This window comes from Mastacembelus armatus, chromosome 16, assembly GCF_900324485.2.
Source record: "Mastacembelus armatus chromosome 16, fMasArm1.2, whole genome shotgun sequence".
In the NCBI taxonomy this organism is placed as follows: Eukaryota; Metazoa; Chordata; class Actinopteri; order Synbranchiformes; family Mastacembelidae; genus Mastacembelus; species Mastacembelus armatus.
This window is the reverse complement of record NC_046648.1, coordinates 17,679,831-17,701,859: the sequence shown is the minus strand read 5'-3', so window position 1 is coordinate 17,701,859 and position 22,029 is coordinate 17,679,831. Positions and strand designations below refer to the sequence as shown.

General features: G+C 43.0%; 1 protein-coding gene across 3 annotated transcripts in view; it reads right to left on the bottom strand.

The window, feature by feature from the left end:
* Positions 1–22,029, bottom strand: part of LOC113136571 (nectin-2) — a 68,483-nt gene that overhangs the window by 39,653 nt on the left and 6,801 nt on the right. For all 3 annotated transcript variants that reach the window (XM_026317496.1, XM_026317497.1, XM_026317493.1), the window contains exons 2-3: positions 1,745–1,851; positions 647–896 (exon numbers count right to left, since the gene is read on the bottom strand). In XM_026317496.1, the coding sequence (XP_026173281.1) occupies positions 647–896; positions 1,745–1,851 (357 nt within the window). The remainder of the gene's footprint in view (positions 1–646; positions 897–1,744; positions 1,852–22,029) is intronic.

The window sequence follows — 22,029 nt, the reverse complement described above, 5'->3', positions numbered from 1 at the left end:
AGAGTGCTTAACATGTATGAATATACTGTATATTTTAGCGTTGAGGTAAGTGTCAGGTCACTAGAGTAGAGTTAGAGTTGCTGATGTATATTACTAGCCTGGGCACTTCAGTAAGGCCTGCGCTGTCAGAAACTGCAATAAGATATTATATGTTTGTTATCTAACTATGGTTTTTAGTCAATGAAAGTAGACTTGGACATTAGTAATGGACTTCAATACAGTAAAAAAAAACAGCATTCTTCTAAAAGATATTCCCCCCTGTCCATTACATATAAGATTAAGGGTATTCCAACAAAGGACAGGCTTTGTTCCAAACTCAAGCTTTCGGTTTTACTTTTAACCCACATTAGCTGTTGTTGTAAGACACCTCCAGCAATTCCTGAAAATGGTTTCAAAATAAAACCAAAACTATAGCTCTGTGCTTGTTTTGACTTTCCTTAATCTTACATTGCAAATACCAGTGGATCTCTGTCTAACACACCAGTCCAGAATCTCCTCTGGGTTAAGATCAGGTCACTATAAAAGGTCATAACATGTATCATATCATCACCACTGTTTTTCATAGTGGCATCTTTGAATAATATATTTAGGTTCTTTCTTTAATTTGTAATCTGCATAACACTTTACATAGGTTATGTCGACTTACCCAGCATGACCAGGTAGGTGATGCCTTGCTCATTGCCACTAGGGTAGGTAGCATATTCACAGATGTACTTCCCCTCATCGCTTATCTTAACATTGGTTATCTGGATAGAGGGGCTGGAAAGATTTGGTCGACTGGGTGCAAAGCTGACCCTGTTCTTCAAGGGTGATTCAGGGTAGTTGGGTTCAAAGTTGGGATGAAACACGGCGATATTGATCCTGTTTCCATCCTTCGACTCGTAGATCCACGTGACCTGTGGTAGAAAAGGCATGGTGGCTAGGAGGCACACAATGGCAATGAGAAAAACAACAGCCTCATTTATCATGGCATTGATAAGAAACACTGGAGAGGATTTTACGATGTCTGTACCTTGCTGTAAACTCTATGAGGCACCATACACAGCATCACAATCAAATAAGCGGCGCAGGTATGAATATGGATGTGTTTCTCTCTCTGTGAGCTGCTTTTAGTGGAACCGAGCACAGTTGTGCACTTTCTACTTCATTGAAATGCAACTAAGAAGTGTTCCCATTACCATATTCAACCCCCTAAAGAAAAATGAAGCTTAGTATTGTTTGTCTGGAGTAATAAAACATTAAGCCTAAATGTGATAAAAACCTATTACTAGCCTCAGGATTATTTCTGGGGGATATGATTTGTTAGATTAAGGTTTAATGTGCCAATTAAGCAAGGCACATGAACTTGTGTTATCAGTTTATTTTTATTCTGATTGCAATGTATTGCCCTTATCCATCCATTTCACACACCAGTTCAATGAATAATTGACAAATGTTTTATTTTACCAGGAAGCAGCCATATGTTTCAGAGGAATATTAAATGAACTCAGTCATTTAATGCTCAGTGTCAATGATCATTGCAATTGTGAAAACAAATTTTAGTCCCGGGGAGCTTCAACAAATTTTGTCAAGTCAGCAAAATGACTGCCATTTTGGGATGAAAAAGACATTTCCATTAGAATTTGACACCACAAGCCCAGTGTAGAGTTGTACAAGTGTGTTAGTATAAAGAAGCAATCAAATCCTAACAGGAAAAAAAGGGAGAAAAGAAAAAACAACCGCATCACGTCTGTGTGTATCTGACCATTGTCAGCTGAATCCCAGTGGCATCGGTGAAGGCACAGCGCAGGTTGACCGTCTGGCCAGGATACGACAACACCTCTGGCTCCACCTTCACTCGCTGACCTGACGCTGCAAAGAACAGAGAGAAAGAACCATTAATGTTTGTTGCTTTCTTCATCCACACACTACAAGAGAAGCCAAAGGAATACAGTAAAAAAATATCTGTACAAAGTCCCCTGATGATGAATGAGGACAGCACAGCGTTGTCTGGTACAACAGAGAACAGCATTAGTGAACCCAGGCAAGTAGGCCAAAAATCTGGTATCTCTCCATGACTGTGCATGAGTGGATGGAGTGGCTGAAAAAAAAGGGATGTGTGCTGGGGGAAAAAAAAAAAGGGGGAAGCCAGTTCTCTTTTGCACATAGGTCATAAATCATCTGGATGGGTTATGCTTTTCTATAGCCTGCCATTTGCTGTGCCAACACATTCCTGTGTAACAGCAAAGAGTCAAAATAAATATGCTTTTCTTGGTGCGCTGTGCCAGTGGGTGTGTGAGAAACAGAAAGAGCGAGGAGGCTTTAGAACGGCAATCTGTCCATGCTCGTATGTGTGTGTCTGTTTGTAATCCAGGTCTCAGTGAAAATGTAATTACTTGTATGAGTAAGCGCGCATTAGTGTATGTCAGCAGGATAGCACCTGTTTTAAGTGCGAGTGGATTACCTGTAGATGCACGGCTCCAAATATCTGCAGCCAGGGCTACACATGGGAACACGTGTTTCTACCAGCAAGCTACACTTGTAAAACAACACCACAGCAATGCAACTTCCCCTAAAGACAAACAATTACTTGTGAAACTAGTTCCACCAGTTTGTGTTGAGCCGAAGCTGTTGTGTTGAAACTAATACGATCAAAAGGGCTGATGGAACATACATGCACACCCACACGAAACCCATAGGCTAGATAAGAGCAAGGGGCAGTGCTGTCTATCTCTTTTGATGAGCAATGCACACCACGCCTTCTCTTCTCTAGGGAGATCTGAGGTATCAATACAGAAGCAGAGAAGAGAAAAGAATGAGCGAAAGACTGAGTGTAAAAGTAGAGGAAAACAAGTCTTTCCTAGAATAACACCAGTTCTCCCAGGACCAGCCCAATTTACAACCACAAAACAACCCCCTTGCAGCCACAGAGAAACCTTTGGACAACCACTAAGCGGCCCGTGGGAGCAACAGCCAGCCTTATTGGGCTGGAAATTGGAGCAGCTCACTTCAACTTTCTTCTCTCTTGGACATAGAAGTGTGCGTACAAAAGCATGTGCACACACACACACACACACACATTCTTACACATATATATCCCATGGCTTTAATTTTGAGCTCCTGGATTGTGAGGTTTTAAATGTCTAATGAAGATTAAGTGAAGATTAGTTCACCTGAATGAGTCTGTCTAACTACAAATTAGCTTTGGGAATGGGGAGTGTGCTCTGGTTGCAATAGGTGTGTGCAGCACAAGAGGAGAAAAGGGGATAGAGGCTATAGACACCCTTTAATTACATGCCTTGATTGGGGTGTATGGACAGAGTCACCACGACATGTCAGAGGTCATGTGGCGCTGAAAATATTTCAGTCCGCTTCAGGTGCCATTTGTGTTCACATGCAAATTTACACACAAACGTAAATGCGCAGCTGGAGTCTGCACATAATGTGGGCACAGAACCAACCCGGTCTGTCGTTTGAAGGCAATAAGACAAGAGCCACCACAGGTCAGCCTCTGCAGGAGTGACAGCCCAGCCTTATAAGACTCTAAAAAGCCCCAGGGAAATGACTATACACAATACATCTAAAGTCTCGGGCGCCCTCATCCTCCATGATAGTGCCTACACCTCAGTCCCGAGGACTCAAAGACTCTGTCGTTAGAACAGCAGACAGAGAAGAAAAAGTCAGCGTGTGCATGCGTGTGCATGGACATGGCCACATCAGACATTTGGTAAGGCTGCGGCATGGCGGAATTTGAAATAGTAATTGTCAGTATAAAGCTTTAAAGAGCCTTGGTCATATGAAACAGAAGCAGAGACGAGAGGTGGAGAGAGACAGGAACTAAGGGAATTAGAGAATAAAAGACAGTTCAAGGGTATGAGTGAGGAAAAAAAAAGGAATAGTGAAAGAGAGAGGGAAAGACAGAGATGGTTAGAGGGGAGGAGAATGAGAACAGAAGCCTTGAGTCACCATATCTGTGCTGCCTGCAGTTGACATACAAGAAAAACCTTAGAACCAAATGCACATGAACAAAAAAAATGCATGTGCACACAAACTGCCCTCCTTGGCATCCTCAAGTAGTTAGATGTCACTATCCTAAGTACTGTCACTCATCCTTATGTCTTTAACACCCACTATGCCTGTATACATACATACACACACGCTGATGTTACTGTGACCCCTCTGCCACATTAACACAGTCATCTCTGATGCCTTGCCTGGTCACACCGACCTTTCCATATTTCCCACCACTCGTCTGTGCAGACGAAAACAAATCAGGAAAGAAAGAGGAGATGAAGTGTGCTCAGAGGATGGAAGGATGAAAGGAGAAGATAAGAGACAGCCTGGGAATGCCAAATTGATGGTGGATGAGAGCACAGGGGGGTTGAAAGGGTGTGAAGAGAACATGGTGCCAAGACTGAAAGAGGGATTGAAAAGTGGAGAGAGAGGAATCTTGATGGGGAGATGGTGTGAGCTACAAACAAGGTTAAAAGAAGACAGTTGAGGGACAAAAGAGAGCCATTTAGAGCAGGGAAACTAGAGGAGTGAGAGAAGAAGTAGGTGAGAAAAAAGAGACCAAGAGAGATGCGGGAGGAGATGCTAAAAATGGAGAGGTGGAGGGTGGTATAGGTAGAAAGAACCAGAGCGAGGAGAGGCAGATGAGGGGAGAAGAGCAGGTGGCGCAGGATGGTGAGAGAGGGTAGGCACCACACCTGACCTTGTGAGAAACACTGTGCTGTGAAAAGAGAAAAGAGGGAGAGAGGGAAATTACACAGTGAAACAGCATGAATGAGCCAGAGGAAGCAAAAGAACAGGTCTAAGAAAAAAAAAAAAAAAAAACCTCAAAATCCTAATTTTCTTTGCAGCCTATTTGAGCCAGTGAACACGAACATACGCTTATCAGCCTGCGTCTTGCCGCCTTGCTGGCTGCCTCCAACGCCTAATGGCATTCATGTCCTCTGCCTGATCCCCAGTACAGCTGGAAAAGCCCAATGTCAGGGGGACAGGGAGTGCAGGCCATCACCTAAAATACCTAATGGCCTTCAGAGCTCACTGACTGCCATTTCATCAAGCTAGTGGATATGCTCTGTCAGGTGGACTAGAATAAAGCTTCCCCATTCTGCTTTTTCTTAAAGATTGCTTGCTAGCAGTCCATTGTGAATGTGCGAGTGTGTGTGTGCACGTCTAAATGGGTGAGAGAGAGAAAGAAAGAATGTGGGTGTGTTTCCTTTGGCCTTCTAGTGCACTGTTGTCTCAATAAGCATTCTGCACTTTTATTATTCTTTCAGGGCTGTGCGAATTTCTCCATTTCCATTATTCTCTTGTTGTCATTGTTATGCCACCCCCCCCCCCTCCAATGCAGAAGAATAATAGCTTTTATAGACGCGGTGTGGAGTGCGGTGGGAGCGTCACTATTCTGTCCTGATGGAATCAGTCTATACCTGCGCCGACTTTTCTTCCTCAAACATAATCTTTTTCTTACTGGAGGATTAGAACGATACCCAGACTACCTTTCAACCTGTTGATGTGATTGAGATTTGGACCCAAGGGTAGTACTGTGACATAATGTAATAGGCTTTTCCTCATACTGCAAAAGTCCATTTTGGCTGGATTTCGCAATACAGAAGTTCAAGTCTGTAAATAACCACCACAGTGTCTCGATAGCTTAATGATTGCTTGCCACTGACTAAAATAACCTGATGTACAGTCTCAACCAGCAAAAACAAGCACAGCACTTGCATTTAAAATCAGCTTAAATATTCTGTAGTTGATGCACAGGCAGAAATTATGCTTGAACTCGATGCTCCATAAATAAAAATCCATTAAGCAAACAGTGATGTTTCGATCACTAGGTATTTAACAAAGGTCTGGTCTTAAATCACCTATGTACAAATTCATTTTTAAAACCTTTGTTCGTATGGAGCTCAACATCTTGAAGTTTTTAAAGCAGGGAGCACCCAGGACTGCACGATACTGCATGTGTCCGTGTTATTATATATTCACCACATCATTTAAAAGTTACCAGGAAATACTGTGGGTTCAACTTCTCCCCAACAAGAACCTGAATGCTGCAAATAGTAAAGGATTTTTTAGATCATGTTGTTTTTCATTGTTCACTAGGTTTTATTCGCACAATGTTGTTTGCATGTTTGTGCACTGGCCTTGGATACAAGTGGTTTCTAACGGAAAGCTCTGCCAAATACCAGCTTTGTGAGGTTCCCGATGTGCAATTTAGTTTTTTTAAGACATTGACACAGAGGCACCGATTCAACTGCACAATTATTACTGAGATTGTAGTTTTGTACGGTGCAGGTTGTCAATACTGGGGCAGTGACATTTTTTGGTAGCTTTGCCTCTGTACTCCAGCAAATGGACATGAAATAGGACATTTGGTTCCATATTGTTCATCTTTGGAGTGGGAATCTGACTTTTTATCCAGAGTGCTCCCCTTTTTTTTTTTTGGGGGGGGGGGGGGGCGGTACAGCAGGACGATGACAGGACTGTGCTGTTTAACTAATATGTATATTAACGCTCTGAAATCAGGACTTTCTGACATTTGAAATGTGAATGTTTGAATGTTTCATAAAACCCGTTTATCCCCTTCTAAGTCTTCAATACTCGTCTCTCCACTTCAGTGCAATATTGCACTTTTTATGACTGATGCACCTGTAATTTAGGTGCTGACTGTTCATCTACTTTGGTATTCCGTTAGCACGGCTTTGAAAACTCGTAAGCAGTGATGGTCAAATGTGTATTAAAGCTGTCATGTGCTATCTGACATTCTACTCAAAATGACCTGCCTGTCTAGCTGTCCTCATAAGCATGATTTCTGTGTGATGTGTCCATTATTGGACCAAACCAAAACAGTGACACTGCTGTGACAGAGTCATGTCCACACCGTCTGTACTAATAATCATTATCAGCTAGAGTCTGAACCAGCTCCAGCCTGAACCCACCGTCTGCTGCTGCTGCCACCCGACACTGGTGCAGCACTGGTTCTTCTGACCTTTACACAGACACAAATGCAGGCACACAATAAATGTGCATACGTTCTGTATGCGCAGACACACAGACACACAGACACACACACACACAGACACACACACACACACACACACAGACACACACACACACACACACACACACACACACACACACACACACACACACACACACACACACACACACACACACACACACACACACACACACACACACACACACACACACTTCGATGTGGATACTTTGGTATGCAGGAAGCAGAGTGGTAATGCAGCTTAGCTTTGACAGGCGGGGCACTTTGACAAGCCAAGAATAAAACTAGGAAATGAAGACTTGAGATGTGTCTCATCTTCTCATTGACCTTTCCAGTAGACTCTCAATATGGGGGCCAATCAATAGCACATGGGAAAGCTACATTTAGAAGTAGAAACTTCTCCAATGGCATCCCATTAGAATCCATTCACACTGTAAGTTTACTAGGGAGAGCAGTCCAGTCACAAGCACCTTGGTTAGATAGAGAAGTGCACTTTGAAAGAAATCAAAATCATCGCATGAGACCTACACTCCAAAATCACAACAGATGTCGAATCAACTTGAAAATGTAACAAAAAACAGCTGTAAAAAAAAAAAAAAAAAAAAAAAGGTGGGTTGTTACAGCAAGGTTGCATGCAGGAGACAAGTGGTAAAAACCAACCGACGTGATGCAACAGGAGTGGAGGAAAAAAGGTGTGAGAAGAAAGGAGTGCTACATTTCACTTTGTTCACAGTGACATGATGAAATATTTGATAACCAACTCTGAACAGTGTGTGTAAAGAGGAAATCAGACACGGGCAGAAATGAGGAAGGAGGGCAGAAACATATGAAATATAACAGACGGGGAGCAAAGGAGAAATAGGAGTTTGGAGGGTGGGACTAAGGGAGACATGAACAGGCTTCAAAGTGCCAGGGAGAAACGAACAGCTGGAGGAGAAATCTGTACAGGGAGGTGTGTGTGTGTCATGTATACACATGCATATTTCTATTTAGCTGCCTGTTTATAATAAACATGCCCTGAGACTCCAGCAGATAGAAAAAAAAAAAAAAAAAAAAAAAAAAAAAACAACAGCATTTGCCAAATCAATTAAAGTGTATAATGTTGAAAAATGAAAAAAAGACCCAGTAAGGAGGTTTGAAACCCCTAAAGAAGAAAAAAAAAAAAAAAAACCTCTGTATTTCGGGTACGCTTCTGCTTGAAATGTCAAAACCTCCTGCATCCAAAGCTGGACCATGGCCTTAGCTTTGCTGTGAGACTAAATCTGTGTTTAACAGTAAATGGAAAATGGCACAGAAAGATTCACAATAGGATCTCCCAGTCACTTAACTGCCAGCTATTGTGTATGCAACACATACAACAGGCTATGCAGGAATCCGTCTGTGGACCTCTCTGCCTTTCTCATCATGTATTTTCAATTCTCAGTTATGCACATATCTCAAACAGAAAATTTCATGTCTAGCAAGCTCTGCTGGTCAAACAGTTCTGAAAACGGGGAATTGTGTGTGTTTGAATGCAAATGAAAAAAATAAGAGTAAGCCATCAAACATACATGGTGGTTTCTTTTGTTTTACTGCAGCATATCACACCTTGCAAAAGGAGGAATCCTACAACCAAACAGCATACACAACATGTTTAATAATTTAGCATCTCCTGAGCGAAGGGAAAACTATGCATAAGAGATAAAATGATAACTGCTAGGTAAAGTATAACCACATTTCGACAGGCAGAGGCAGAAACACACAAGATCGTGTGCACACGTAACCAGGGTGGAGAGGCACTCTTCTCCACTGGGTGAATAATTCATCCCTGGGTAAGAACGAACGCAGTATGCTCTCCTCCTCCTCCTCCCATCGCTTCATTATTGATAAACACCAACATCTACACTGTACCTGACCCAGGAGAAAGGGATGAAAGAGCGAATGAGGGAGGACGAGACATGGTCAAATAAAAAAAAAAAATAAAAAAAAGAGCAATAAAGGAGGACTCTGGGACATAAAGAAATACAACAACTGTGTAAACCAGATGTGTATAGAGAGTAAAACAACAAGAAAATGAAAATGACAAAGGCCATGGGGCATGAACGCCGTTTTATGGCAGTGCATGTTTCCATCTCACGCTGGGCCAGTTTAGGGTCAGTAAAGTCTCGCTTATAACAGGCAGTTACTGTGGACAGAAAGGACGCAGTTTTCCTGAGTCAAACTGCTGCTTTTATACAGCCTGCTACTGCTATCACTCCGACCCACTGAATAAGTGACTGAATAACTTACTGACTAGATGGCTGACAGACACCCAGCTCCCCTGCGGCTCCTAGCTCTGCTTTGTCTGCTCAGGCCACGCACATCATTCTACCTCTACCTCTCTTGCCTTCTCCTGGCATCGCTCACTTTCTTTTTTTTTTCCCCCTCCGTGCCATAGCCTTGTCCTGTCTTTTCATTTTGGAATAAATCCCTTTCATCCCTCTGGCTCATTCTGCTCTTCCTTGACTATTTTTTTTTTTTTTTTTTTTTTTTTTCACTCTGCTAGTTCTTTTTCTGTCTGACTTCTTCATTCTAGCTCTGTGTCCCATCGCTCCTCATGGTAATTGTACTGGGCATGTTATTTTAGCTCTGCATGTAATATTGGGTTTTACTGCTGGGTGACCACAGTGACAGATCTGCAGTCACTCTGCAAGTATAAAAATGTAAATCTGAGGCTTTGGGAAAACATTTTTCAGACAGGTCTAGGGTCAGTGTCTAAGAAATATCTTGATCTATTCCCCATTATGCATGCTGAGACCTTGCACCTCTTTATCAGGTCCAGCAGTAAAGCTCGCCCAAAAAAAAAAATCCTTCAGACCTAACTCTCTGAAATGACTTTGAAAGTGTGTGTGTACGTACGCATGTGTGTATATGTACATCCACAGTCTGGCAGCATCTCACTTGGGAAATAGCCATGAATTAAAGGATAAGGCTAAGTCAGAAGTGCACAGCTGGAGAAAAGTGCCAGGTACTTTCACAAACGTCCAAGGCAGGCTGTGCATACATGTGTGCATGTCTCTCTTCATCCATCACTCGGTGTATTTGCGTGTATACATCATTCGCTTGCCAACCCTCCCTATGTCAGCTGTTAACATAATGTGATATTGCGTCCTATTTTTGCTTCCCTAACAACACTTGGAGGTGAGAGTCTACCGAGGTGTCAGAGAGGATATTTCGGGTTGGGTGTGATCCTTTCCCTGAATTAAAAGCTGAACGGCCTGTTAAAGTGAGAGGAATTCCATGACAACCCCGCCCCCAGACCCGAAACACAGCTGCGTTTTCAGGTTTTCCATCACTAGTGCTCATCTTTAACTCGTCTTGGGGGGGGGGTCTTCATTTCCCAGCTGCTCTTCCCACAGTGGCACATAGCCTTCTCCTGACAAGCCCATTGGTCAACAACACAGTGAAAACCCAGCTCATTCAGAGTTGAGGGGGTGAGACACTGATCCAATTTAAATACCACAGATTAAAGGATTAAAATGCAGTACTCTGATATGAGGGAGACGGCTATTAGCACAGTCAATCTGTCAGGAGGATCACACGGCATGCTAACAAATCAATGCTGGCCATATGGAAGACAGAAGGTCAGACACCACAAGCAAACAAACAAGGAGGAGTGTACCAACATTATGATAAACTGATGACTGTGCCCATCACAACACACTGCAACAACCAGCTGGATTCATTTACTGATGCCGAGTCTGTGTAGGAGCACAGAAGACACATCTGCAGGGCAAGATTTGAGAGGACAGGCAAAACATGTTCCAAAATGCAACGCCCACATTAAAATAAAGAAGGTCCACTCTTGCACAAATATTGCAAATAAGGCTGTAGTTAAACCACCCAATGAGGACCCACAGCTTTTGAATTAGATCTTTTTCGACGCTACGACAAATAACAATGAGGGGAAGATGGCAATGATTCGTAAATACCAGGCAGGTAGGATGTAGCAAAACAGAACAAAAAGATTGGAGATGGAAACAAAAGATAACAAGCAACTAAAAGCTGAAACAATCCATTGCATTGTATATTAGCACAGCTGCATTGTATCTGTCAGAGAAGTGAGGGTGGAGGCGAACAGCAGATTGTTTTCAAGACTCAATAGGAGGCAGGTAAAACGAAACTCTGCACTTCAGCACATACCTCCTACCAGTTCACCCATAAAGAAGGAGTGGAAAGTTGCTAGAGGAGGGAGGGGATTAAACCGATGAGGAAAAAGATGTGGACTGTAGTTTCTGTAAGGTAGTATGGAGCAGGAGACTACTAACCAGCAGCCACATATGAGGACATGGCATTCAGGGCTTTCTCCATCGCTTCCCTTGGTACCGAATGTTAACATCAAATTTGATTAATTTCTAAAGGGACAGTCACTATGACAAGTTGCCTGGAGAACATTGTATATTGTTCTGATGCTGATGGACAGATGACAAAGTAACAGACACATGTACAGTTGAGGAGGTTGTGGTGCGCAACTTGATATTTCCTGTCATTTAACCTGTAAAAATAAGTAAATAGACAAACAAAGACATCTCTGTGAATGACCCACACGGTACAACACAACAACAACTTTAATTATCCAGGCTGGCACTATCAGCTCATAAACGTATAAAAGCTCAAACACTGCTCATAAAAAGAAAACAGCCAAGACATTTAAAAGCTTTACAATAAGTACAAAAGCTATGCTGAATAGACAATATAATACAGTAAACAGCCAGAGGAAATAAAGAACCCAGAAAAAATATATATATATTAGAAAAAGCAGGTAACTGACAGCAGCAAATATTCACTTCATTCAGGTGAGTATGTGAATCATTTTCTCTTTTCAGTTTGAAAATCTAGTAATTATTTTGGTTGTCATACACAAACATTTGCTTGTGAAATGTGATGATTTGCTGCTGCACCTGTGTTTTGTATTCTCAAAGTATGTACCTTTGTGTTGCTTTGACAGAAAATGTAATTTGAAATTTTACAGACTCTTTCATTGTACAGGACTTCAGCTTCTCTGTATGTTTGTTTTATGGATAAACAGCTTGGCATCCTGAACACCTTCACCTGTGTGAGAGGCCAATAGCAGTGGATCAACCGTCTTCTCAGTAGTAGCCCTGAACTCTTGTTTTATTGTGTAATGGCTCAGCAGTCACAGTAATACTACAATTGATCTAACTCTCAATAGATTGAAGCCACTTCCCAAAGAACATAAGGAAGAGAACAAGAAGAAACAAACACAGAGCCTGGCAAACACACAAGGTTCTGGAGCCATCCCCTGTCAGGTCGCCATTACGTTGGGTTGGAGCTGCCTTTGTTTACCATCTGCACCCTCAAAACAGAGTGACACAGAGGATTGGAAAGTGAGGGATGGACGGATGGAAGGATAGACAGAGAGAGACAGAAAGAGAAAGAAAGAGAGAGGGAGAGAGAGAGATTATGAATAGACAGCGATGGCCCTCCCATGCTCTGGTGGCCAGCTTCAAGGACACACGGGCCCTTCCATATCACAGCGTTTGTGTAATTAGACAGTGCTCCGTCACACAAGAATTGCACTTATTTGTGCCATATTAAAGGCAGCACAGATATCCCCTGCAGTGCTCTGCCACTGAGACCCAATGCAAAAGGGGAGCAAAGGGGGATTTGTACAAATTTAATTACATTCATAATTCGCCCATCTTTAGCTGTAATCACTCTGGGTTAAGTTAAGTAAATCCATTTCTCAGCTAGCTACCCACGCCCTGTGTTGCCTTAGTAAAGCAGTGGAATGCCTACTTTTTCACAGGCATTTCATTAAAAGGCTGAAACTGTCTAAGTGAAAGTAAACAGTTCTTGGTATGCAGTAGTGAAATATTAACAGCTGTACTCTTTCTACTGAAGTGCTGCATGCTTTGGTTTGGAGCACCGTGGATCATGTGTGTTTGCGGCTTTCTGCTGGTGTATGATACTGTGTCTCTGAGGCCACCTGCAGTGTCTCCAAAAGGCAAGGAAAAAAATCTGCTGCTGAGTACATGTTTGTGTGTCTGTTTTCAGTTTTTCTGATTCTGCCTGTGTGTGTGTGTGTGTGTGTGTGTGTGTGTGTTTGGTGCACCTCACAGCCAAATCGCGGCAAAGGCAGGCAGCCTCTCCGACAGAGAGGGAGAGGAGTGAAGCAGATCAAACACAAGCCAACTAATCACAGACGCCGGCTAATTAGCGCAGTCCTCAAAGGGGAACCAGGAATGAGTGATGATTCCCCCTTATGAATTTCCCAATGACGCTGTGCTGTACGCCTCCATGAATACTGACTGGTCACAGAGAGAGCAGAACAGAGAGGGTAAAGTGCAAAGAGAGCCACCAGTAATCTGGCCTTGTTGTAATCTTATCACCTGAGAGCACCGGGGCAAATGGTGCTCGATATCTCTTATCTGTGTTTTGGTTATGTGAACAGAACACACACAAGCGCCCTCACTATCAAAACCGCATACACACTCGCCACAAATTTTTATCTCAGCATCCACAAATTAGACTGCATATAAAGTTTCCCATTAAGGGCTTTCTGGAGCGGTTAAATCCCATGCGCAGTGATATTCCAGCCTCCAGAGTGAAGCACAGGTTGACATTCCTTCGTGTGGGCTCTGAGTGCTGATTAGCAGGCGGATCTGCAACACTGATCCCAGACTTCCAAAAGATCAGAGGCCGAGCTGCGAGCATGGCGGCAGTGGCAGCAACCAATTACAGATGTGACACACACACGCCTACGCCTATGTACACATGCACATACGCACACGCACCGTGCCACACAGACAACCAAGGCCTGTCCAGAAACAGATCTCTCAGGCTGAAGTCATCAAAGTGACATGAATCCCCTCCTCCTTCTGCAACTCCTCTTCCTCTTCTCTTCTAATCTCAGATGAGAGGGCACCTGTCAGAGGATGCTCAGTTCACCAGCCAACCCTCACAGACATGGAGGCAGACAGTGAAAGAGCAAATGAAAATAGAGAGAACGAATAAAGATTCTTATATGCCTATCTGAAGAAGCATAGGCCACTGATGGGAGTTAGCCTAAATAAAACCCACTTCATCATTCTTCAAGTGTCCAAGTCCCATTTTTTTCCTCTATACATCTTAACATCAAGCTAAACATAGATATTCTAATTCTAGCTCAGGGCCTGGCTTTGAACAACACAAATACACCAGCATTGACAAACACACAGCTATTCAGATTTCTCTCATTTCACCAGATTTATGGAGGGACAATATCATCCCCCTGCAAAACTGCCACCAGAATTGGTTTCACATGATATAGTGTGACAAGCAGGAATTTATGTGGCAGACAAATACACAGAGATTCCAGAATTATTGTTATGACAAAAGTCCTAATATGCTTTGAACATATAACAGCTGCATCAGGGAGACTGGAAAGTGAAATAAATTGGTGAGGCTGGTCAGAGGAGACAAAAGAGACCCGAGAATGAAATTAAACTCGCCATTTTACAGTTGAGTGATGGCATAGCAGGCTTGTAGATAAATAAGAGCATAAGAGACATTGGAGAGGAGACAGAGAGAGAGAGAGAGAGAGAGATGGGGAGGGCGCTGCTGCACAACAGAGCAACAGCTGCTGAGCATCACATCTGCTCCAAGTGGAGTCATCAGCAAACAGACAGGCTGGAACCGACCCACTGAGGCAAGCCCCAGGGAGAGAGAGGGATGGACAGAGGAAGGGTGGGGAGCAGGGGAGTGACGAGGGTTCGGTGAAGCAAAGACACGATGAGATGAGAAGGACACAATTAAAGAGATGGAGGGTGGGAAAAAGATGAGAAGGAGATGGCAGTACACAGAAGCAGCGAGTGCTTCTGCAACCTGTTACTGCTTCCCCAAATGGAGTGCGAGTGGGAGTGGGAGTGGGGGCAGGTGGATGGTTTTGCAGGGAAGTCAAAATCGCTTGTTGTTGTTTTCCTTCTCTCCCTTTTTCCCCAACCCCTTCTCACCACTTCCCTGACATCCTCCCTCCATCTCTCTCTTCTCTTCGCTCTTCAGTGAGACTGACAGAACAAGAGAAGCCTGTGAGAGTAAAGATGAAAGGCCTGCAAGGGACGTACGTGTGTGTGTGTGTGTGTGTGTGTGTGTGTGTGTGTGTGTGTGTAAAATGAATGAATGACCCCTCTTATCCCTCACACTCCGGCGAAACACAATAACAAGAAAAAAATACATACGACACTACAGGGGGAGCATAGAGGTCACACTGTGGCATTTGTTTGTGAAGTTCATATGTGTATTCTTCCTAACATCATGTCCCCATAACAGAAAATGAGCCAAATCAAACATTGCTCTAAGAAGCTGCAGGATGAATACTGTCTTACGCTTGTCTTTACGTCCTGCAGTGTACACCTTCAGCCTGTTGAGAAGCACCCTGAGGAGGGGTAGGAACCCCGAGAAGTACACATTGTTCATTCATGATAGAAGCTGCTGGCAGGGAGGGCACCCTCGTACCAGAGTAAGCAATGTCATTTGGCAGCAAATGAAGGGGAAAGAGCAAAGCAGTTTATGCTAGGGTCTATCTGAAGTCTCCCAGCTACCTCTAACGTTAAGTTAGCCTGGGAGCAGGACAAAGCTCAGCTTGTGTTCACGTCTGTATGGTGGAATAAACATAGCTGCTGCTCACAGTTTTCCTTTAGCTCGCCATCTCCTTTCCTCTCATCTCCCTCCTCTGCTGTCACCCCCCACTGCCTAAAAGAACAATCCACCAACACAGCATGCCCTTTGAAAATATTTACTCATTCAGTATTGGTTGAATACAAAAGACCATTTTCTTACTGTCTCTGATGTCTAATATTCCATGTGCACTTGCTGAGTGGACCCAACTCTGGATCACGCTTTCCTCTCAACACCATGCACGCCCACACACACTTGTTTACTGTGGGGATTCCTCCCTTCCTAAACCTTTTATCTGGTTCATGCCATTGACTGATCTCGAAGTTAGTGAAGAAAAACAAGTACAGCAGCAACAGGAGTCGCCCGACATTGCCTGCGGCAGTTGGTGTGTATCTGCTGCTCACATCCTTGCACATCCCCCCTCTGATTCAAAACTCCCGACACTGTCTTAACACCTTTTCCTGTACAGCTTGTGCCCTTCTTTCCTATTTTGCCTGTCTGTTCCTCTCTCTCCTATCTCATTCTGTCACCTTACATTCTTCCCTCAGTCCTCCTTAATCTTTTTCTCATTGCATCCTTTCTGCTAATCAATTTTCAAAGCAGCTTTTCCAACTAATCCAACATTTTCTGTTTTTAGCAAGCAAACCCAAATATAAGTTCATTAACAATCAAGTTCTGAAATCATTTGCTGTGTTGCAAAGCTCTGGCTTTTTCCTGGCTCCTCATTCATTAGCATATGCTTGAAAACCGAGTCTAAATGAAATGATCAGAGATGATGAACCACAAACAAAGAGACAGAATTATTTCTCTGATGGGTCTGCATGTCACGCTTGTTTTTAAAATGTGTTGCACTTACTAACTAGGTGCTCAAAATAGATGCAAATGAATGGAGAGTCAGAAGAAAAAAAATATCCAGGCACCCAGAGTAACCCACATCCCCAGGGTGCCTACTGTTTTTGGGTGACTGTTCAAGAACTCCTATGTTAGTACATGTTAGTAAGTGCTCTATCAAAGTGAAATGTTCTGTCTTGTTTCTCTACGGTATTGACTACTTTCCAGACTTCCCATCCTCATCTCTGATAGGGCATGTGGTTCCACGGACTGCACCTGTGTCTCATTACCGCCACTGATGGTTCAGTAACAAGCTTCTCTCGCCTCTCACCACTGTGCTCTCACTCTTTTCCTCCCTTTAGCTACTGCCAACATACATTTACCTCTAACACCATGGCCTGCACTTGCCTCTTTCCCTTGCACATCCCACTGCATGCCATTCACACGATCTCTGCAGCCCCTTTTCCCCTGTCGCTTCTGCCATTACAGACTCAGCACAAATAGGGCTTGTCAACTGTTAGGTGATCTAATGATTTTGTGCTAGAATGAGTCCATGCCTTCAATTTATTAGAAGTCCTTCATGCAGCCTTTCACTTGAATAGGACATATCCACTTCTTGCACTGTCAATTTTGGGTTGGGTACCCCTGGTATGTTCATATATGCAACTTTCATGCTTTCATTATCAATTCATTTTGCAAATTACATTTTGGATTAGTGAATTCAAAATGTCCATCACAATATTCTAAAGCTTGAGGAGTTGTCTTCAACCTATTCTTGTGCACCAGGGAGAGCACAAAACCTAACGCATTCAGTTTACTATCACATAAGCTACATATCATAAACTTTCACAGCTCAGAAGGTGGAACTTGGAAAAGTTTTGTATTTTTGCTTGAAACCAACTAATAAATTCAACTAAATATTTCTGACACATACCATATACAAAATGTGGCAAAGATATTATACAGCTTAGTGCATGGCTGGTTTTATTTCCCCAATGTGACTACAGCTTTTTCAAAAAAGAAAAAAAATAAACTGAGGAAAAATGTGTGATACCACTGGTTTCCTAAAGTTTATCAAAGTATCTAGTAATTATTGCCTCATATTGCAATAATCACAAGTGAAATAAACAAAGCAAAGTCAAACAGCTGAAGTAAAAGACTCACTGGGTAATTTATCATCTCGGGCAGAGTACTGCTGCAATATTCTAAGCAGTGCCGTATGTTCTACAACATCTGAGACGGACTATGCTGACGTGAACTTGTGGCGTATGGAACAGTGGGCAGCTGCGTTGCTCCACTTTATTCATTGTATGTATTTCTTAATGTAAAGTAATAACAACCAAGTATCGTTACTGTAAATGGAAAAAAAAAATCTAATGTGTAAAATCACATTGTGGTACCAGAGCAAGTGTGATATCTCTAGTTCCTAATAAAAACATTCATTTTCAGCAGTTTTGAATCAGGATTAAAGGTCTTTAAATAAACATTTTAATGAATGAATAACCAAAAAACAATTAACTAATGTACATCATGTATATATTTATGGAATTTAAAGCATCACATTAAATCACTTTAGGTTTAAGACTGCAACAGAAAGAATAGAATATTAAATTACACATTAAATATATAATCAGATACTAACCATGATATCATAGCGAGCATGTGATTCTTTGAAGGCCAATTAACCCCAGTGTCAGCACTAAATGACCAAGTAAAACCTCTAGAGCATTCATTATACTTGGCAAATGAATGCAATACCGATGTGGCTTATGACACTTAAAACCAACTACTGTCGGGGAAAAAAAGGCAGTCAAACATTAGCCTTGATGGCTTCGGAGATAACTTCCTCCAACATGTGATGGCTCCCCAAGATGAACAGAGCAGACTAAGTGGCTATAAGCATTAGAAGATCATGGAAAGGCTCCCTCCTACGCTGTGCATATTAATTCTTCTAATGCAGCTAAGCTCAGCTTGTCACAGGTTGACACTGCATAATTATGTCATCTACAAGAGACAATCTTTTTAAAAGGGCATACATGCGGTGTGCGGAGTGTCTGTTGACAAAGAGATTGTATTTTCTAAATTGTCAATATAAGTCTGAAAAATGGTTTACTTTTAGCTGGTTAGGACATTTAAGGCCGCACTATGGAAATAATGTTAGATCTACTGATACCACAAGGACACCGGCACTGAGAAGAATCAGCACTCCGAGGAGAGCATCTTAACACAGCCAGCAAGTCATCCACAGAAGGACCTTTTTACAATAACAAACCAGCCAATTCTTTAAGTAGTATCCTGACTGACAGGAGCGTCCATCAAATGCCCAGACCCCGTCACCCATGGCCTCCCCCCATCCATCAATCTATCCAGACAGCCCTACCACTATCACCCTCTATGTAAATAAACAGAAACAGGGGGGGAGGAGAAAAGAGCAGGGAGAAGGGGGAAAGGAAGTCAAAGTAGGCCACTCCAACCTGAGACAAGCATACCAAGCCAGGTTTAGAGAGGAAAATGGAGTAGGGGGTGAACAGTTGGATAATAAAGAGGAGGAAGGGGAAAAGAGACTCACAGTGGGCTGAGGTGATGAGAGGAAAAACAGGAGAAAGAGTCATCTGGAAGGAATGAGGAGGAGAGACATATTGGAAGGGAACTGACTGGCACAGGGATGACAGCCAAATGAGCGAACACACGAGAGGGAGTCTTGTAAAAGAATGCAGAGAATAAAGACAGTTGAGGGGAAAAAAAAAAAAAAAAAAAATCCATAGTAGATATCAATAACCTGTCAGACAAAACAAATCTGTATCAAAAGTTAAAAAAAGCAAATGAAGAGGGAAATGGAGGAGAAAGGGATATACAAACAGGAGAAAATTTGTAGGTGGAATTCTATTCAAAAGCTGAGAATACTTGTGTTAGTTTACACAAGCAGAGGAACTACATCCTCTTCCTCATCTCACCCACCCTGCCTCCCCCTCCCCCAACCTTCCAGAGGATGTGACTATTTAAATGTGTATTTAAACGGCGAGTGTTACTGTTCTAATCACGCCTGGCATCGCAGCACATTCCCCTCTTCTCCTTCTCCCTCTCTACCTTTCCCCCTCAGCATAGAGCCTCCTTCTGTCACTCAGACCGAGCCCACTCCACACTCACGCTCATGTGTGCACCATGCATGACTGTGCCGTGCCAGAGATAAATTCATGAATCACTGGTGCACAAATCAGCCGCAAGCTTGTTGCGAGAAGAGAAAAGTGGGAAGAGAGGAAAAGGATAGAAGTAAGTAGTTAGTGTTTTCTTTAAAAGCTTTTTAAAAAGGAGGACGACTCAGGAGATGGTTCCCAGCAACCTGAGGGAGTGAGCGCACACCCAGAGGGCCTTGGTGACAAGTACTAGTCAGCAGAGAAGATACTCTCTTGCTCTTTGTCTCTTTCTCTCTCCTCTCCCCTCCCCTTACTCCTAAAGAGGCCAAGAGAGAAAGCCAAAACAGCAAGCAACGAGCCAACTACCAAGCAAGTGCATCACACGCACAGTGTAAAAATGCATATCGCATAGGAACTGGCAGTCTCACTATCTGCAAACAAATGCCTTTTGTGTGTATCAAAACCTTGTGTACTACTAGAACTTGTTAAAAAGGCATCACAACAGAAAAATACCCTCCATCAGCCTCCATTTCAAGAGAAACTACCCAATCATCTCTTGTTACTGAGCCTCTTTCCCTCTAGGGCCACTACTCAAAGGCACGTCTGTCCCCTGATACAGGTGTGAAGAAAGAGGAAAGGGAAGGGGAAGGGAGGACAATAGATGGTCTTTTCAATGGTAGCCTATCCCTCGGCTCACCTGGATTAGTGGGAATAGGGGGGAGAAAGAGTCTATGGGAAGGCAGGAGGAGGGGGGGCTCTAAGCTCGGGCTAAGAACAACAGTGTCTCTGTTGCCGGTAACGCCAAGTGCATCATTCTGTCTAGCAACAGCCAGCTGACTGCCAGGACTGAAAACAACAACTCAAGGTTGCCACTGTTAACACAGAATTATTCATGCTCTAATGTTAAATATAAAGTTAACGTATTGTTATTAAGTTAACCAAGACTTCCAAAAACAAAACATGTCTGTACACTAAATTAATAGATAGATAACTACTTTCAATTAATCTAAAATTATTTTCTACAATAATTGTATTCATCAATGAGGCAATGAAAAAGCACACATAGCTTGATACTAGCCATATTTATCAATTCTTCCACCCAGGATCTAACGATGCTTATCCTGTCACGAGGGAGCTGGAGTCAATCCCAGCTGGGTGAGAGATGGGGTACATCCTGAACATTTATTTGTTCATATTCAGAAAGCAAAATATAGTATTTCTTGGACATATCGTCACCAAAAAACCAAGAAACACTAAGATTTTGTTTTCCAGGGTACATTGGGAATTAACTCTTCAAGTGTAATCCCATTTTAACTTCAGTGTAAGATTCTTGTTAGATGAGTCAAGCAGTATTACTGGCCTAGTCTCTGCCTGTGGGGGAGCTGAGTGTGTGACAGCATCTAGCAGCAGGGGAGTGGACATTGTCAGCCTGATCCCAGCACTGCACGACAGGTTAGCACATCTGAAATGAAATAAAATCCTGCATCTGTTTCCACTTCCCCCGTCTTACGCCTCCCCTGCTGCTTACTCACTTACACGGAGTTCGTTTCGTCTGTTTCCCCTTCCTGTCCCTCTATACAACAATACTGTGATTCAACCATCAAATCAGTCCAACATCACCGAACACTACATGCATGCATCTGTGTTGCATACATTGTGAGTACTCTTCTTCGTGCCTGCGTGTGAGGAGGTGGCGGTGATGAACACCGTTCTGTAGCCGGGGTGGGGGGAGACACTGGAAGGAGGGTGAGATAATCGGGGGTGGGAAGGGACGGGGTGAGACACTGTAAAAGTGTCACAGCAACTTAACCTTCAAAAAATGCCCAGCAGGGTGAAGTGGGAGGAGGTGTTCTTGGCCATGAAAAGAGGGAGAGAGAAGAGAGAGACAATGATTGATGTGTGGAAGAAGAAAAAAAAAGAAACAGAAGACCTCATTAGGAGAGGAAAGAAGTTACAGATGCCTGCAATACAAATGTCTGTAGGGAGGATGGGGGTTGTTAAGGAGGTATGAGAGGAAAAGTAGAGTGAAAGACAGGGAGCAAACGAGAGCAAGGGACACAAACTAGCAAAGGCAGTTTGGAAAGGCAAGAGAAGGGAAACTCTGGGGCTGATCTAGGTGGAAGAGACACATGGTGAATTGGACAGTGGGACAGGGAGAAGAAGAAAGTGGAGGAGAGAAAGAGAGAGAGAGATTAAGGAGAAAGGGAATGAGAGGATTGGAGAAAACTACAGACATACCAATTACAGAAGAAGAAACAAGGGACTGATGACCGAGAATGGAGAGAACAGAAAGAGAAAAAAAAGAGATACACTAAGACAGCAGTTTACTGAGCAGATGGATCAATTATGCTGCCCGAATTACTGAGGAGGAAGTTGGAGCATTAGGAAAGGACATAAGAGAAAGACAGAGAGCTG